This window comes from Typopeltis vanoorti, chromosome 16, assembly GCF_054136105.1.
Source record: "Typopeltis vanoorti isolate ZY-2024b chromosome 16, IOZ_Tvanoo_1.0, whole genome shotgun sequence".
Classification (NCBI taxonomy): domain Eukaryota; kingdom Metazoa; phylum Arthropoda; class Arachnida; order Uropygi; family Thelyphonidae; genus Typopeltis; species Typopeltis vanoorti.
Window position 1 is genome coordinate 41,126,558 of NC_143564.1, and position 16,800 is coordinate 41,143,357.

Genomic DNA, 16,800 nt, shown 5'->3' on the forward strand with positions numbered 1-16,800 from the left:
ATGAAAATTATACAGTTTGGTATAATTCAAAATTATTTAAAAATAAAATCCATTCTTCATGTTTCGTTTCGAACGAAAAGGTCAATAACTTTTTTCCTTGATATTTGTGTGACTGTTGAAGAATTTTTCTCCGTTGAAATCATCGCAAGTGCATTTAACTTATCCTGATTCATAGTGCTCCTCAGAAATGTTTTTATTCTCTTTAATGTTGAAAAACAGCGTTCAGGCTCTGATGTAGTCATAGGAATTGTCAAGAGAATTTTTATCAAATACGATAAACACTACGAACACTCTACTACTGGCGCAACTGCATACAAACAACAGTGGAACTGCGCGACGGACAGTGCCGCATTACCCTAATAGCTCGCATCTCACTATAATGTGCATATGCTTGCGCGCGTAGCAATATGACACTGTGGTAAACACAGTGCTGCTAGCGTCCTTCGCCCTCCTAAGTGCTACAATATGGATTTTTATTATTTTTTTATACAAAATAAGAGAATTGTATAGGATTGTTGATGATAAAATTAAATATTACAAGCAAATATAAATAAATTAATAAATATATTTATATATTGAGAAAAATTGGGGGTGCTACAGTTTTGCAGTGCCTAGGCACAAGTCACCCCTGGCATATCATAGACGATATTAGGTAGTGCACATCTCTTGTTACATTTAAATTCAAATATACGTCAAATGTCAGTTATATTAAATTTTTAAGGGTTCAAGCGACGTCTCCAGGAATGAGTAGTTTCGCAACGGCCAACGTAGTTGGAAATGCAGCTGGATTCCAATCCTACACCTAACAGAAATCTTGACAAGCATTTTTTCAAGCAGTGTTAAGTTAAACTGATATAATAGTCTAGTCTTCCCTTCCCGTATTAAATGCGAGTTTTAATTCTCACGAGACAAACAAACTGACAAAAGACTACAGCCGTTTACAGAATAATAAGCCGCGCCCTCGCTTGGACACAACTTAGGAAAGTTGAAAATAAGACAAATTTTTTTTTTTATTGTTTAAGGTTGTGTATTTGCTTTCTTTTACTTCGGTGGTTTAAAACAGAGTTTTACAAAGCACTTAGTCTGGAAGAAAGCCAACTGCCATCTTTTTTTTTTTTTTTTTTTAGCTTAAAATATTTTTATGAAGAGATTTTAAAACTATGAATTAATAAAAAGCCAAATGCATCTAAAAGTTTTCTCTTGGTTGGCTAACAAATAAAATTTATAGTTTCTGCTTAAAAAAAAAAAAATCGCTAGGTCTGTATAAACGGAACAGTTCAGGTTATGTGAAAATGTCCGATGTAAATAATAAGTGTCGTATGACTTAATGGGATCAGGCAGTCATGATTTACGGAATAAAGAAAACACTAGAATGTGCTGCCATCTCGTAGTAGCAATGCTAACTAAAAGTAGTAATTACAGGAAGCGAATGATACGATAAACAGCGAAATGGATTATAGTCAGATGAGGATCAAGCGGATGTCGAACCTGGAAGCTGCTAGGGGCCCCGAGCTTAATACAGGTATGCCTTAAAGACTACAGTGTGAGTGCTCACTTTAAATTTAGTCGGCAATTTTGATGCAGAAAGTGGCAATATCACCCTGATGATAGTGATTGTTTTAGGTATAACGAATAAATTAAACCTCCCAAATGAGAACAAGGAAGGAAAAATAACTTAATTTAACTAAACTGTTTTAAACATAAACACTTAAAACTTGTATTATAATGCAAACAAACCATTTTTAATAATAACTGTAATGCAATTTTAATGTGACACTTGCATCTGGTACTTCCTCGTTAAGTTATTTATTCGGGGTCGAAATGTGGGTAAACATATTCTTAATTCTTCTTCAGTGAACAATGAACAACATTTCTCCCCTCTTCTTCCTTTTAATATTTGTTAGTGCCGAAACTCACACTTACAAAGATCAGTAAAACAAACTCACTTACTTCATACAACTTCGTAACCCTGAGTTGTTGACATTTTTAATATAATGATGGCAAGATTGTCCATCCCAGAAAGTAACCAAGCCGGACCGAACACAGCACAGAATTAACAGACATGTGTCGGTTAATTCCAACTAAAAGTTCAGAAAAAATGTTGTGAAATACCCGAAATATAAAAGAGCTTATTTGTTTTGATAAAGTGTATTTAAAAAAAAAAATAATAATTCAAATTGGCTTTTATGAGGGGATGTATAGCATTTACTACTGAAGAATAAATAGTGCTAAGCAATTCATCCAGTTTGATTAATACGACCACATTTATAAGGAAAAACGTAAAATCCATATTTATTTACACAGAATTTTGGTTATTTGCTAATCGAACTTTAGGCCTTCTTCTTTCTTCTTTGAGTGCCATTTCCTATCGGAGGTCGGCGACCACCTTGGCAAATTTTGAGCGATTCTCAGCTATTCTGAGCAGTCTCTCAGAGTCCATACCAGTCCACTGTCTGATATCTGCCAGCCAAGATTTTCTTCGTCTTCCTTGTCCTCTTCTTCCATTTATCTTTCCTTTTATAATCAGTTGAAGTCTCTTATATTTTTCATTACGAAGTAGGTGACCAAGATATGCAGTTTTCCTTCTTTTTATGGTATCTAAAAGTTCACGTGATTTCCCCATTTGTTTCAGTACTTCCTGATTGGACGTTTTTGCTGTCCATGGGATTTTTAACATTCGTCTGTATAACCACATCTCAAAGGCTTCAAGTCTTTTATTGATGTTGTCTTCAAGGTCCAAGTTTCTGCACTGTACAGCAGTACAGACCATACATAGCATTTAACCATGCGTACTCTAAGCTCTAAGTTTAAACTGCGGTTACACAGTGTTGATTTCATCAAGAGAAAATTTTTTCTTGCCATTTCAATTCTAACTTTTATTTCCATTTCTGGATTGCAATCTTTATTTAACCAGCATCCGAGATATTTAAACTTTGCCACTCTTTCTATTTGTTTCCTATTTAAAGAAAGTGCTAAATTAAGAATTGGTTTCTTACTTATGACCATGAATTTAGTTTTGGTGATATTTATTTTTAATCCCATTTTTTCACTCTCTGCATTTATTAGCTCCAAAAGATTTTGAAGATCCTGAATATTGCCAGCCAGAAGAGCTGTATCATCGGCATATCGGATGTTACTGATGATTTCACCATTTACACTAATCCCTTCCTTTCTTCCTTCCAAGACTTTTTGAAATATGGCTTCTGAGTAGATGTTAAAAAGAAGAGGTAACAGCACACATCATTGCCTTACTCCTCGTTTGATGTTAATGGAGTCTGTAATAATGTCATTAACTTGAACAGATGCCTTTTGGTTCCAATATAAGTTTTCAATGATCCTGATGTCTTTACCATCTAATCCAATTCTTTTTAATAGTACAGTCATTTTAGCATGTTGGACTTTGTCAAATGCTTTCTCGAAGTCGATGAAGCAAATGAATATTACCTTGTTTTGGTCAATACATTTTTGAAATAAGATCTGAGAACAGAAAAGGGCCTCTCTTGTTCCCAAGCCGTTTCTAAAGCCGAATTGGGTATCACTGATGGTGTCTTCACATTTTCTGTATATTCTTTTTTGAATTATTTTCAGAAACATTTTGAGAACATGACTCATTAGGCTGATCATTCTATAGTCATTACAAGTTTTCGCATTTACTTTTTTAGGTAGCATGATGAAGGTCGACTGTAACCAGTCTTGAGGGATTATGCCTATCGTAGATCTTATTAAATAGCTTTACTAATATGTTAATGTTGTCACCTTCTAATAACTTTACTATTTCTGCCGGTAATCTATCTGGTCCTAGGGCTTTACCATTTTTAGCTGAGTTCAATGCACATTCTACCTCTGATTTTAGAATGCATGGACCTTACATATGTTCATAAGTATTTTCTGGGTTCTGTCTGTCATCAGTAAAGAGTTCTTCTATATATTTCACCCATTCTTGTATTTTGTCATCCTTTTTGGATATAATTTCTCCCTTTTTGTTTCGAAGGATACAGAATTGTTTTTTCTTATATACAGTATACCTGAGGTCTCTTTCATCTTTTTGTGTAGATTAAAATTGTCATGTTTTTCCTGTAGAATTTCTATTTCTTTACATTTTTCATCCAGATTTCTTTTGCTTTTTTGATCTTGTGTTTAATAATTTTCTCAACCTCCGTATATTTTGTTCGATTATGATTTCTATATGATCTGCGTTGATCCATGAGAGAAAGAATTTCATCAGTCATCCAATCTTTCTTTTTTACTGCTCTATTAGGACATAAGGTATTGGTACATTTCTCTATGAAGACAGATTTCAATTTGTCCCACGATTCATCAACCCTCATGATGTCATCATTCTTGATAAGACTTTAGGCCTATTAGCCTATTTTTCGTAGAGATGAAGTGGGTGCAAATACTAAGTTGTTGAAGGGTTCTTGTGATCCACTTTGTTGTCGGATAAAAATATAGGTAGCAATTTTTTTTTTTTTTTTGGTAAGTTTGAAATCTGCTCTATAAAGTAAATGCCAACTAACATATATATTATAACCATCTAAAAGAAAGGCAAGATATTCTGATATTATCTTTCATAATGGTTTTAGCTCAGTGAATTAAAATTTCTGGTAATAAGATTAATTTTTTTAATGCGGCTCCCACCCGCGAAAGGTTAATTTCAAACACCGTGTATTGGCTAAGGATTCCCAGCCCCCTCCATCTTTATCATAATTTAATTTTTTTTTTTACATAGTCCGAAAACCCTTCTCTAGAGACCAAACATGTTTTTCCATGTTTTCCATGTTTGGTCTCTTTACGCAAGATGGTGTCAAGCCACTTCACGCTTCCAATAAGCGGGGCGGTAATCTCACAATGAGTGATGAAATTCATCTTAGATCTAAAAGCAATCACAAACATCCATGCTAACAATGGTATTAGAAATCGATACCGGATATTAGGGTGAATCACAAACCTGATTCCCCATTAGATGCTTAAAATCATCTTTTAAAAATCTACAAATTCTCCTACTCGTCTTGCAATGTTCATGTTTTGTTTTTGTACACTAATCCCAACTCACGAGAGGTTCAGTACTCTCATAAGATAAGCCAAAAGCAGATTCTAAGACTATATTTGGTGTTTTTTTTTGTTTTTTAAGAATTAAATTATGATTTAAAATGTCACCAAATTTCCAATCAACATTGTAATTATTAAGAGCGGCAATGAAATCACTTCCAACCTGGTTTTTATTTCATTTTATTGATGATACCTAATATCCATACACGAGCGAACCAACAGCCTCTCCGTATAGATTCGGCTAACGATGACAATAATTAAAAGTGATAATTATCTCAATACCTAAATTATTCCCGCCATCTTAATTTTTCGGCTAAATGGAATGTCAAGATCGAGTAACTTGGGTTTATAAAACCTGATTACAGCTCATGATAGGGTGGCTAATCCTATCTGCATTGTCCGTAAATTGCATGTGTGCTTCTCATTACCATAAATGAGAAGGTGCTCAACCTATAATACATGAATTGTTTTCTTCTGTCCGTTCTTATGCCATGGTAAGTTGTTAAGAACATGCTCGATCTCGGAATTCTCCGTGGGTAATTCGCTTTCGAGCTACTCTTTGACATGTATACGTTTGAAGCATCTTTCAGAACAGCAAGGCTGTGGCTTGCATCTGGATACAATCTTGATGACCTTGACGAAGCGAATAAGATACCAGTCCAATAATCGTCAACATTGATCATAGCTCTTAAGAGAAAGACGTAATTAGAATCGCAAGTTAGAATAATGATATATTCCATTAAAATTCTATTGACCAGAGTCAAGATATGTCCACGATGTTTTCAATTTGTTCTTTTGACGGAAAAATGTATTTGGTGATGATAAGATCGAGTATCGAGTTTAGCACATCTTCAAGAAGGTTTTCGAATACCTTCTTTCCCAATTGTCCTCTGACAGAATTAAGCTACATCCAACTCTGGCACTGAAGTTACAAAGAAAAAGCATCATTATGTCTTGTCTTGAGATGTTACGAAAGATGGTGTCCTATATTTCGTAAAAACTTTCGTTTGAATCATCATCAAAATTCAGGGTTGGACATAAATACTAATAACTGGATTCAATCGACTTCTTCAAATGGATGACAAGTTCATATTTAATAGCAAAACCAACTCTACGTTTTGCTTCATTTTATGCTCTCCCTTTCCAAAAGAAGATGTATTACTCTCTCTTGGCCTGCCCATCGCTAACATGGCAAGTTTTTGAGAGGGCAGTTAGATCCGTGTTAACTCTCTTCAGTTCAGGAAACAAAAGCAGTTCATCTTTCAGGTTGATCAGCTGCATTAACCTTAAGAATCTGAACCAGTTCGACCGTTGAATGCTAATCTCACGGAACAAGATTATCCAATAGAGTTAATGAGTCCGAATATTTTAGGGAACTTTTTCTAAGCTCGGAGATTTTATTCGAAGGATATGGAGACCAAGATAATTGGGAACCCTCGTTCTGCTTTCTCCCGTCATGCTGGCCAGTAAAATGTAAAGCATTTTATTTTCCTCGTCAACAATTCAAGTGTTCTTGGATTGCATTTCTAAAACCTTCTCCTTGACCTTGCGACCTAGAGTAGTTCTACGAGAGTGTAAGACAGAATCTTCGCCTTCGTTCTCAGGATCATAGAACACAAAACTTCTCCACGACGAAACGGTAGTAGCCTTATGGATAGGACTGGTGAAGAAGATAGGAATAAAAAAAAAAATCGTTATTTCAAAATATAAAAAAAAAATAAAGAAAAAAAATTCTTTATCAGTGCCTACTGCTATTGAACCACCCAGTAAAGATCACACTGAGCCTTTTGGCACAGCATCGAAAAATCATCATTGGGAAAGAATAATACGCATTGTGATCATCATTTTTTCTTATAACGGATCGAAAAATTTACAGATGGAAGGTTACTGAGTTAGGGTTATAGTCTCACTATTTAAGCCTACATTTCCTTTCCTAATCGTATGGGGACATACCAAAAAAGGGCAGCTTACTATGTATTTGGCAAGCTCATTGTAACTCATAACTGTAATCATTAATAAATTCAATAATAAGCTACTAGAATTACGACAAAAGTTTTATAAAATTATATTTAAGAAAAAATTATTTTGCTACGAAAAACTTATATAATGAAATGACAATTAACCCAACATACTTGAATATTTTATAATTTGATTGTTAATAATGATTTAAAAATGTCAAACTCCTGTTTGACCACAGACCGAGACCCTAGTTTGGCAACTAACCAAAAAGAGTCAATTCATACCAAAGGGGAAAAAGAAATAAAGGATGTACGAATTGGTCACCAACACGAAATCACGTGCTTTATAGGTAAAATTTTCCAACTGTTATACAACTCAAATAGTTACCACTTTAAAAACTACAATACATAAAAGAAAAGTTCATTTTCCGATGTGTAATAATAAACAACTCATCCCACAAGACGGATTGATTACCCTATTATCGGAATGGATTCTCCTTTTTGTGACATGCATAGAAGTATCGAAGGGTCTCAAATCTATGTGCGTACAGTAACCTTGTTTCAAGAACTAATATAGTTAGTGTTATCTGTTAACATGCATAAAACTTGCTTTATCTATCTATCCAGGTAATGTGTTGGGTTACCGGTAAAACACCAACCTAAAACTTGCCTCGTACACTTTTTATTTTATTTTTGTGTGGGGGGATAGTTGCGTTTGATTTACACGTCATACTGTAATCAGAACAGAAAATGGTAATTCTTTGAGAGTTCGCTCCTCTTACACACTAGATGAACTTATGAAAAATGATGGAATAATAATAATATTTAACAAAGAAGAAATATGAAAAAGGGCTTCACGTGTTATATCATAGCTCACATTTTTTTTTATAATTTCCAAGACTTTCATAGGAAGAGAACAGTGAAAAAGAGGATTACTTTTTTTTTTGCATGGGGCGGCAACCTGTTCTTAACAAGAACAGGGAATGTAACGCAGGCTAATGCAGGGATTTATTTTCTTATAAATTTCTCAATAACTCAAGACTAACAGATTAACTTTATGCGTACATTAAATGCACGACCTCTGTCTGTACAAATATTTGAGTACTTCCCAGCTGTTTTTATTAGCGTTAAGAAAACACACATTTCGAAGAGAAGCAAAACGGTTTGGAAAAAAAAATGTAGCACTCGAGTGAAGTTCTTAAAAAGGCTAACCGCAATCAGAATTTCATTCTTTGTTTTCACTACAACCGTTTTGGATATAAAGTCAAACTTGCTCAGCATATTTACCAAAGTGATTAATTAGCATGGCTAAATAAATCGACATTTCTTCTGATCCATTTAGGGGATCAACAAAACTCTGATGCAAATGCTTTTTTTACAGTGTGTGTGTGTGTGCATAAGTTAAAGGCTATCCAATGCATCTTTCCTACGTGAAAAATTCAAGCCCATTTTCGTATATAATTCAATGGTCAGTATTTCAGTATAAAAAGGCAGATCGGTTAGAGCACTATTTCCCAAACTGTGTTCCGCGGAAGGTGAATAAGTGTTCTGCAAGAAGTTCTCCTGGAATTTATCATTTTAGTTTTCTAAGGCATTTTTCATGAATATTTTATAGTGCAAATATTCTGAGGAGAATAATATTCGTGAATATGTCGAAAAGCTCAGACCCAGAACGCCTAATAACTAACATCTGTGTATCGTTAATTTTCACACATCGAAACCTTTCAACATTTGGGAAAGGAAATACCGCCGTTTATGACCGGTGATAAAAATTACCTGCAAGCGGATTATAACAATGGGCGGCGTATCCTCTGTTCTCAAAACTGAAAGAAATAACATCTGTGTTGCAAATGTTAGTGACCAATCAGCAAGGAAGTATAAAGAAAATTTTCCCACTAAAATTCACTCGTAAGTGCTTATAATAAGATTATAAATTTTTGGTGATCAGAATGGGATATGTCAATGAAAATCAGCACAAATTAATTTAATGATGTTTATGTTTAATCGATGTTTAATTATTAATTCTTAATTAATGATCACTTATTAATTAATAGTAATAAATCAGCTAAATTAACAATTAATTATTAATTAATACAATACAAAATAACCAAGGCGTTCCGTGAAAATTTCAGGATTTGTGAAGTGTTCCGTCGTAGGAAAGGCTTGGGAAACGCTGGGTTAGAGTATATAAACAATTAAAGACAAAAATACTAGTAGTTGGCGGTAGATGGCGTGGTGTGCAGATGGAAGATTAAGTAATGGAGAAGGTAGACTGTAAGGAATACAGTGTTCCCTTGCACTCCTAGAGGAGCCATCCAACAATAATAATAATGATGATAATAAATTCTGTCTTGGGAAGGGATAATGTTGAGTGATAAGGATGTTCTGTAAATAGTCTCTGAACGTGAAAGATTGACATGCTGACATATGTTTATTAAGAGTGTAATAAATACATATGCTTATATACAAATTTACAAATGTATCTTTTCTTTTTTTTAAATTGCCTAATAGGTCTTTTGCCTTGAAGTGAGAATGTGGCAGGTTAGTGCACAACGGTGACAACCCTGTTTTAGATGATTGATTTATTGATGGGTCGCTGCATTTCTTCTTCTTCTGTTTAACAGCGCAATTAGCTGATAGACATCAAACACATTGTCCGTCATTCATAAATCACCGCTGAATACAACTTTGAAATATTCTATTCGTTAAATAGCCTCCGATTATACAAGATTAGATCTTATTTAAGAGTAGCAGTTGATTGATGCATTGCCTTTTTTTAATTATAAGTATTTAAGACTCATCACTGATTAATATTTGAGAAGAAAACCTTAAAGGACTTATTACATACAGGGTGACCCTTACGTCACGAAGGGATTTAAACATTTAATAACTTTTTTATTTATTAATTATTTTTATTCATTTATTTTTGTTATAATGAAATACAGAATCTGGAGATTTTTTTTATTGGTTATGAGTTATTCACATTTGAAATTCCTCCATGACTTAAGGGCCACCCTGTATGAACAAAAGTAGCATTGGTAATCTATGTTCAATCTACCGAATAGTCAATTGTACATACTGGTAGTTCATAAACTCCAGTCCAATATACTCTAATCCAATTATTACAAGAGTCCTCCAGAGAGTCAATGATCCATCGAGGAAATGTACCTAATTCATCCACACCATCTACACTCACAACCACTAAATTCATTCCAGTAACACGCCACTCTGAGAGAAAAATCTAAATCTCACTCCTTTCTTGACTGCATTCATTCTCAATTTCCATGGATGCCCTCTTAACCTCTTCCATCCATCCATCATATTCTCATCTGTCCAAGACAGACTGATTTGTCCTCGGAATAGGGGTTAGAAGCAATAAATGTAGTTGGCTTGTTTTTCATCTCCCGAATCCCCTAAAGGCGAGTAGTTCATGTAAATATGTGTTCAAGGGACAGATATTTCCTGTTTTGAGGGATGAAAAAAATCTCTCCGCCCCCCATATGAGACCGGCTAACCCATCTTTACTTAAAAAGTCCTAATAAACGTTCCTCGTGTCATAGACAGGATTCGAACCGAGGTCTTTCCAGCCAAAGGGCTCCGTCGAAATCAACTGAACTAAGCAGATTTTCCGCATACTTTTTAAAATGAAAAATTCCATATAATGGAATCCTTTACGACCTTTCAAAAATGTGTAGGCTTCTATCATATCAATCCTCTTTCTCCGGTCTACTAGCGTCTGCAGTCCATAAATTCTCAATCTCTCCTCTTAAGCTGTATTGCACAGTTTCAATATCACCTTTAACACTTTCCTTTGTCTTCACTGTATCTGCATCGATCCAGATCTGAGTACAATAGTCTAGATGAGATCATTGCAAAGTTTTTCAATGATTCAAAATAACTTCTTTATTCTTACATATCAATGTTCGTTTAAGCATTCCAATTATTCTATGAGTTGTATTTGCGATCTTTGCAATATGGGCTCTGAAATTGAGTTTGCTATCTACTTAAACTCCAAGATCCCTTAGTCTGGAATGTTGCTTCTATCATAACACGCCAGTACAATATGCCATTGAATAAATTATTACACCAAAGTGCATAAGTTTACGTTTACTAACATTATATTTACAAAAATATGTATCCAGAGAAAGTTATCATTTAAATTTTTTTCAAGCAACAGAAGTGGCTTGAAAAAGTGACTTGCGAGACTACCGCCCTGATATTGGACGCATAATGAATAGAGAAATTTATTTAACATTTAACAACATTTTAAAACTTCCATGCTTAATGTGATAAATATTCGGTTTGATAAGGACTGTAATCGGGGACTGTAATACTACTAATCCAAGCGATTCAACCTTCATCTATTGCTGTTACAATAAAAACTGAACGAAAACCAAGCAAGCAAGCATACCTCTTACTGGATATTCGAAAAAAAAAATAGAGGACGTTCTGATAAAATGAATTCAACGTGAGTTAAAATGGGAAATGGTAAAACATTAGAAGGAATCCAACTATTGTGAAGCTATCGGATTTGCTCTGGATAGTTTATTTTCGAAATAAAAGCCTTCGTATTTATATAATTCTTGGAATACAATATTGCCGGCCTGGTTGGCCGAGTGGTTAGCGTATCCGCTCTCCAGCCAAAAGGCTGCGGGTTAGAATCCAGCTGTGGGCATGGATGTTTGTGCTTGTCTGTGAAAATACTAGTGACGGTGGTAGATGGCGTTGGTGTAGATGATGAAAGTAGTAGTAGTTGGTGGATTGAGTGGTGGAGAGTTGTAGAGTAGGTGCCCTCCCTCGATGAGTCTTTGGACTCCTTGGAGGTGTCATATAATAATAAATGTTGAAGAAAAAAAGAGATACAAAGCAATGAAATAAATTTTCGAATTCTAGTTTAGCACGTTATGCTCACTAACTAGCAGGAGAATTAAATAACGAAATCGGGGTTTACAAAGTATTTTAACCATTTTGTTCTTAGTTGATCGTTTATGCTCTAAGCCTAATTAAATGATAGAATCATTATGCATCCCACATGTGCCTTTCATTTGAAAAGCTAACGTATGAAGAACAGTAGAAGTCGGACAACGACGACCCTTCCCACGAGTTACCTCGGTATTAGTTACTGACAAAACACAATGTTCAAAGCAGGCGGATATTCGTTTTTAATTACTGCTTAATTGGAGATCTTATCGCTAAAGAAGGGTATTATTGAACAGATTCATTTCGTTCTTTTGGGAATTAAAACATTGTTATGCATACATTTTTATATAAAACGTTAGGAAATGTTATGCCCATCCTATATAAGTAATGATACGATAATTGCAGCAACTGAGGTACCTAAGAACAACTTCAGGATTGCAGATTAACAAAGAAGGCAGTTACATGGTATAAAACAAACAGCTCAAAGATATGAGCTGTCTGTCCTATAGCATATGGTGACCTAAAAGATGCGACCTGAAAGATCTGAAGACCATGGTTTGCTCTCTAGAAGAATACTCGGTTGGATTAATTAATTTTTGAGGCCAGAGTATGATGGCTGCTAATTGAGTTCGTCTATAGCCATAATATCCTGGCAGACATACCTGTCTGGCGTAATGAAAAAATCGAATTTCTAAACAAGACAATCCTTCCTTCTCTTTTTAAAATCAGTTAATCTCCTTAGGTTAAAAAGCCCTTATGTTCTTCGTGTCATAGATGGGATTGAACCAAAATCTTTATAATCACAGGACATCGTCATACCAACAAGGCTACTCAATTTCCTCTTCCTTATTTAAGCTTAGTCCAATGTATTAATATGCTACACTTCGACAAGCTTTAGTGCTGAGATTTTCATCAGTGAAAAACAAATTAAATAGTAATAAATAAAATAAATTCTCAAACTCCGTTTCATTTTTCAAAGAGAGGGGGCGCTGTTTTAAGCCTAACTTTTAGTTATTATTTGAAATCATTAGTCTACTGGTGTCCATCTTTCCAGGGGCGATCTTAGGCATGGGCTTCAGCCCAGGGCCCGTTTAATCAAAGGGGCCCCCCCTTTGCGGTCAAAAAAATACATTATACAAAATTTTTTAGTACCTAGGTAACGATAAAATCATTAATTTGCAACATTATTGGATTTGAATTAAATACCAAATATCAATGTTTTAATTTAGCATATTTAGCAAGCAACTCTGCATTTTTGAAAGCCTCTTCAGAGCCTGTGTAGCTCAGTGGATGTGGCGTTTGCACACCACCGCGCTTGGCGGCACGAAGGAAGACTTGGTTTCGAGTCTAGTCGGCGACTAGAGGAAATTTTTCTAAGCCTTTTTTCGACCGGTTCCCGAGTTAGTCGATCTCTGGCACGGGCAAGCAGGTTTTTCCTCCCGGAAACTCGGGTTTTTCGTCCTGTAAACTCAAGAAAATCGACCGTAGAACCCACATTATTCCAGACATTAAATATATTGTGTTAGAGTTAGGATCACGAGATGGCGGCACATTTGAGCCGTCTCTCTTCACTGCGTACCGCTTAATTATTGATAGCTTTGGGCCATCTGTCTCTGATTGGGTACCAGTGGAGATTGAACTGCCCACTCAGTCTCCAAAAGTTAGATAGGGCTAAATGGCGTCGCCTACTCCCGTATACGGGAATAAAAAGGCGTTAGCTAATTTTTTTTTTTCTTCTGCCTCTTTATCACTATCTTCTTGAAAAACAGCAACAGAGACTTCAGAGAGCTGGTCATCGTCTAAGTCTTGTATATTTTTATCTGATACTGAATGTCCGTCAACGTCAACATTTTGTTGTTTTTTCTGTTTCTCTTCAGTTAAGTTATTCTCTCTTTCGCTTATTACTGCAGCTATATCGTGGTGGATGTTTTTAGTTTTTTTTTAAATTTCTTTTCAGATTAAATAAATACCTAAAAAATGTCTGGTAGAAAATATAAAAGCGGAGCTGAAAAACGAAAAATACAATTAAATAGAGAAAAAGAAAGAAGTAAATGTGCCAAAATTTCAATTTTTTTTTTTGTATTGGAAAATAAAAATGAAAATCTAAACGATATAGGTGCAGTAATAAGCGAAAGAGAGAATAACTTAACCGAAGAGAAACAGAAAAAACAACAAAATGTTGACGTTGACGGACATTCAGTATCAGATAAAAATATACAAGCCCTAGACGATGACCAGCTCTCTGAAGTCTTTGTTGCTGTTTTGCAAGAAGATAGTGATAAAGAGGCAGAAGAGGCTTTCAAAAATGCAGCGTTGCTTGCTAAATATGTTGACGTAGGTGTGTGGCCTACACAGCTAAATGATAATTTTATTAATCACTGTTTCTCACGTGAAATGACTTATTTCCAAAATAAAGATCCAAAACATATATATCCAGTTTCAACAAGGTATTACAAAGAACAAAACAGATCATTTTCAAATAAGTTCTTCTTTGAGAAAAAAATTAAAAATGGTCAATTACTGGAAAGGTCTTGCTTGTGCTATTCTACCAGTATGGGGAGTGTTTTTTGTCTAGTGTGCAAACTTTTCTCTGAAATCCCTTCTCAATACACAACCGGATTCTCTGACTGGAAACATATAGGACCATGTTTAGAAAGTCACGAAAATTCTAATGAACATAGGAAATCATTGTTTGTATGGTTAACACGTAAAGAAAATAAGTCTGTTATTGACACACAGTTGCAGGAGCAACTAAGAAAAGATACGGAATATTACCACAATGTCCTAAAACGTGTTATTGCAGTTGTGAAATATTTAAGTGTAGGAGGCTTAGCATTCAGAGCTCACGAAGAAATATTTGGCTCTCCGCACAATGGTAATTTTATGGAGGCTCTGGAATTACTAGAAGATTTCGATCCATTCATGCGCAAACATATCCAACAACGAGAACTGCGACCAAAGTCTTTCACTTCGTACTTATCAAAAACAGTTTATGAACAAATAATAGAGATTATCGGAAAACAAGTAATAAAAAGAATTATAGCTGAAATAAATAGTGACGATGCAAAGTACTACTCAATTGTGATGGACTCGACACAAGATTTGTCTACGGTGATATCATGAACATATTAAAAATGTTTAGTGACAATATAGATGAGAAACTTGATTTTCGAAGAGAGGCAAAGAAATTATATAATGCTTTGGCGAAACTTGAAACCGCGATTTTAACTGTTTTTTTTTGAAAGATAGAGAGATTCAATTTAGTTAACAAAAAAGTTCACACCCCAGGCTTAGACATATGTGAAGCTGAGAAATTGATTACGTTATTTGAAGTGTTCGTGAGCAACTTACGAGAACAATCAGATCAGAAACTAAACGAATACGAGGAGACAGCCAAAAAATTAAGTACAAGTGTGGAAAAAGAATACAGTGATTTAAAAAAAGAGACGTATTACTTCAAAATTTTCAGAAAAATCTACAGAGAAAGTTTCGCTAAATGAAGCACAAAACTTTTATTATATAGGACAATTATTTAATAAACTATTTGTGAACTTTTTATAATATAAAAATTGATCCATAATATACCACTATTGTATTGTTAGTTTAAAAAAGAGTCTTTGTATTCTAGAATCCACTCGAACCCGATATTTCCATCCAAAGGCTATCCTTGATATCAACTCAGCAACGGAGGCTCTAGAATGTTCATCTACCATTTATTTTTCTTTTTATATTATATTATTATTTTTTTTAATGTGTCTCAGCCAAGTACAGTTGTTAATCTACAGTACTTCAATACAGTGGACGGCCTAATAAATTTTTAAATTTTTATAAATAAATAAATAAAACAAATCCGCTAACATCTTTTATTCCCAATGAAAGTTATGAGAGGTCGTATAGGCATAACTCACTTATGGAAACTGGGGTGGGGGAATGTGTAACCAATCTTCAGACTCAACCAATCAGAGATAACTGGCCTAAACTAGCAATAATTTCAACTGGCATTCGAGAAAGAGAGTACAGCAGACAACTGCTGCCATCTTCTGGTCACTAACCGTAATAGTACACATTATTGTCTGAAATAATGTGAGTTCCATGATCGATTTTCTTGGATTGCGTGATAAATCCCTACTCCCCTACTTGTCTGTGCGATCGAGTAACTTGGGCACTGGTCGATGGAAGGCTTAGTAAAAGAAAAAGTTCCTTTAATTGGCCACTAGAATCGAACTTACAACAGCGTTTTTTTCGGGCAATCTAGCGCTATGGATGCAAACGTCATTTCCGCAGGACTTTGAATTTTTATTTACTTTTTACATAATCTGTAAAAAGTGAATGTGCTCTAGAGATCCAACATGGGACTTTTTCCCATCCACTAAGCGTGGTAATGTCCCTATGAATATTATTATCCTAACAGTTTAGCGATTTAAACAAATGAATGAATTTTTATGAAGTTTGCATATTTTAAGACGATTATTTGTAAGAACTTTCGTTATTGGATGATTTTGTAGTGTATAAAGATGATTAGTTGAGTAGCTGATTCAGAATGTGCTACAATGTAGATGTACAGCAAATTTTTAACACACAAGATGAGTACGGATCTGACGCAGGCAAGAACATTTCTTTCAATAAAAATAAATAAATAATCTGTGTATTTTCTTCAAGTACTGTTTATTGGATTTTCACAATTGGTGTTTGAAGGAACGGAAAATAAAATATGAAAGGAATTCACTAGAAGGATATCTTTCTAAGAAGAAATGCATTGATCTGAAACCAAAAAGTCAATTTGATTATGATGGCAATAAAGCAAATATTAGCTCACACACCAAAGAAATGTGCATTTTATTCGTTTTCTTCAATGCCTCTCTCTCTCCACACA

At 34.7% G+C, this 16,800-nt stretch overlaps 1 protein-coding gene across 1 annotated transcript; it reads left to right on the forward strand.

Moving 5' to 3' along the window:
- The first annotated feature begins 1,449 nt into the window (after nt 1-1,449).
- On the forward strand, nt 1,450-15,050 carry LOC150097968 (zinc finger MYM-type protein 1-like). Its single transcript, XM_090406647.1, has 2 exons — nt 1,450-1,522; nt 14,044-15,050. The coding sequence occupies exons 1-2, from the start codon at nt 1,450-1,452 to the stop codon at nt 15,048-15,050; spliced, it is 1,080 nt and encodes a 359-aa protein (XP_090262773.1).
- Nucleotides 15,051-16,800: the final 1,750 nt, after the last annotated feature.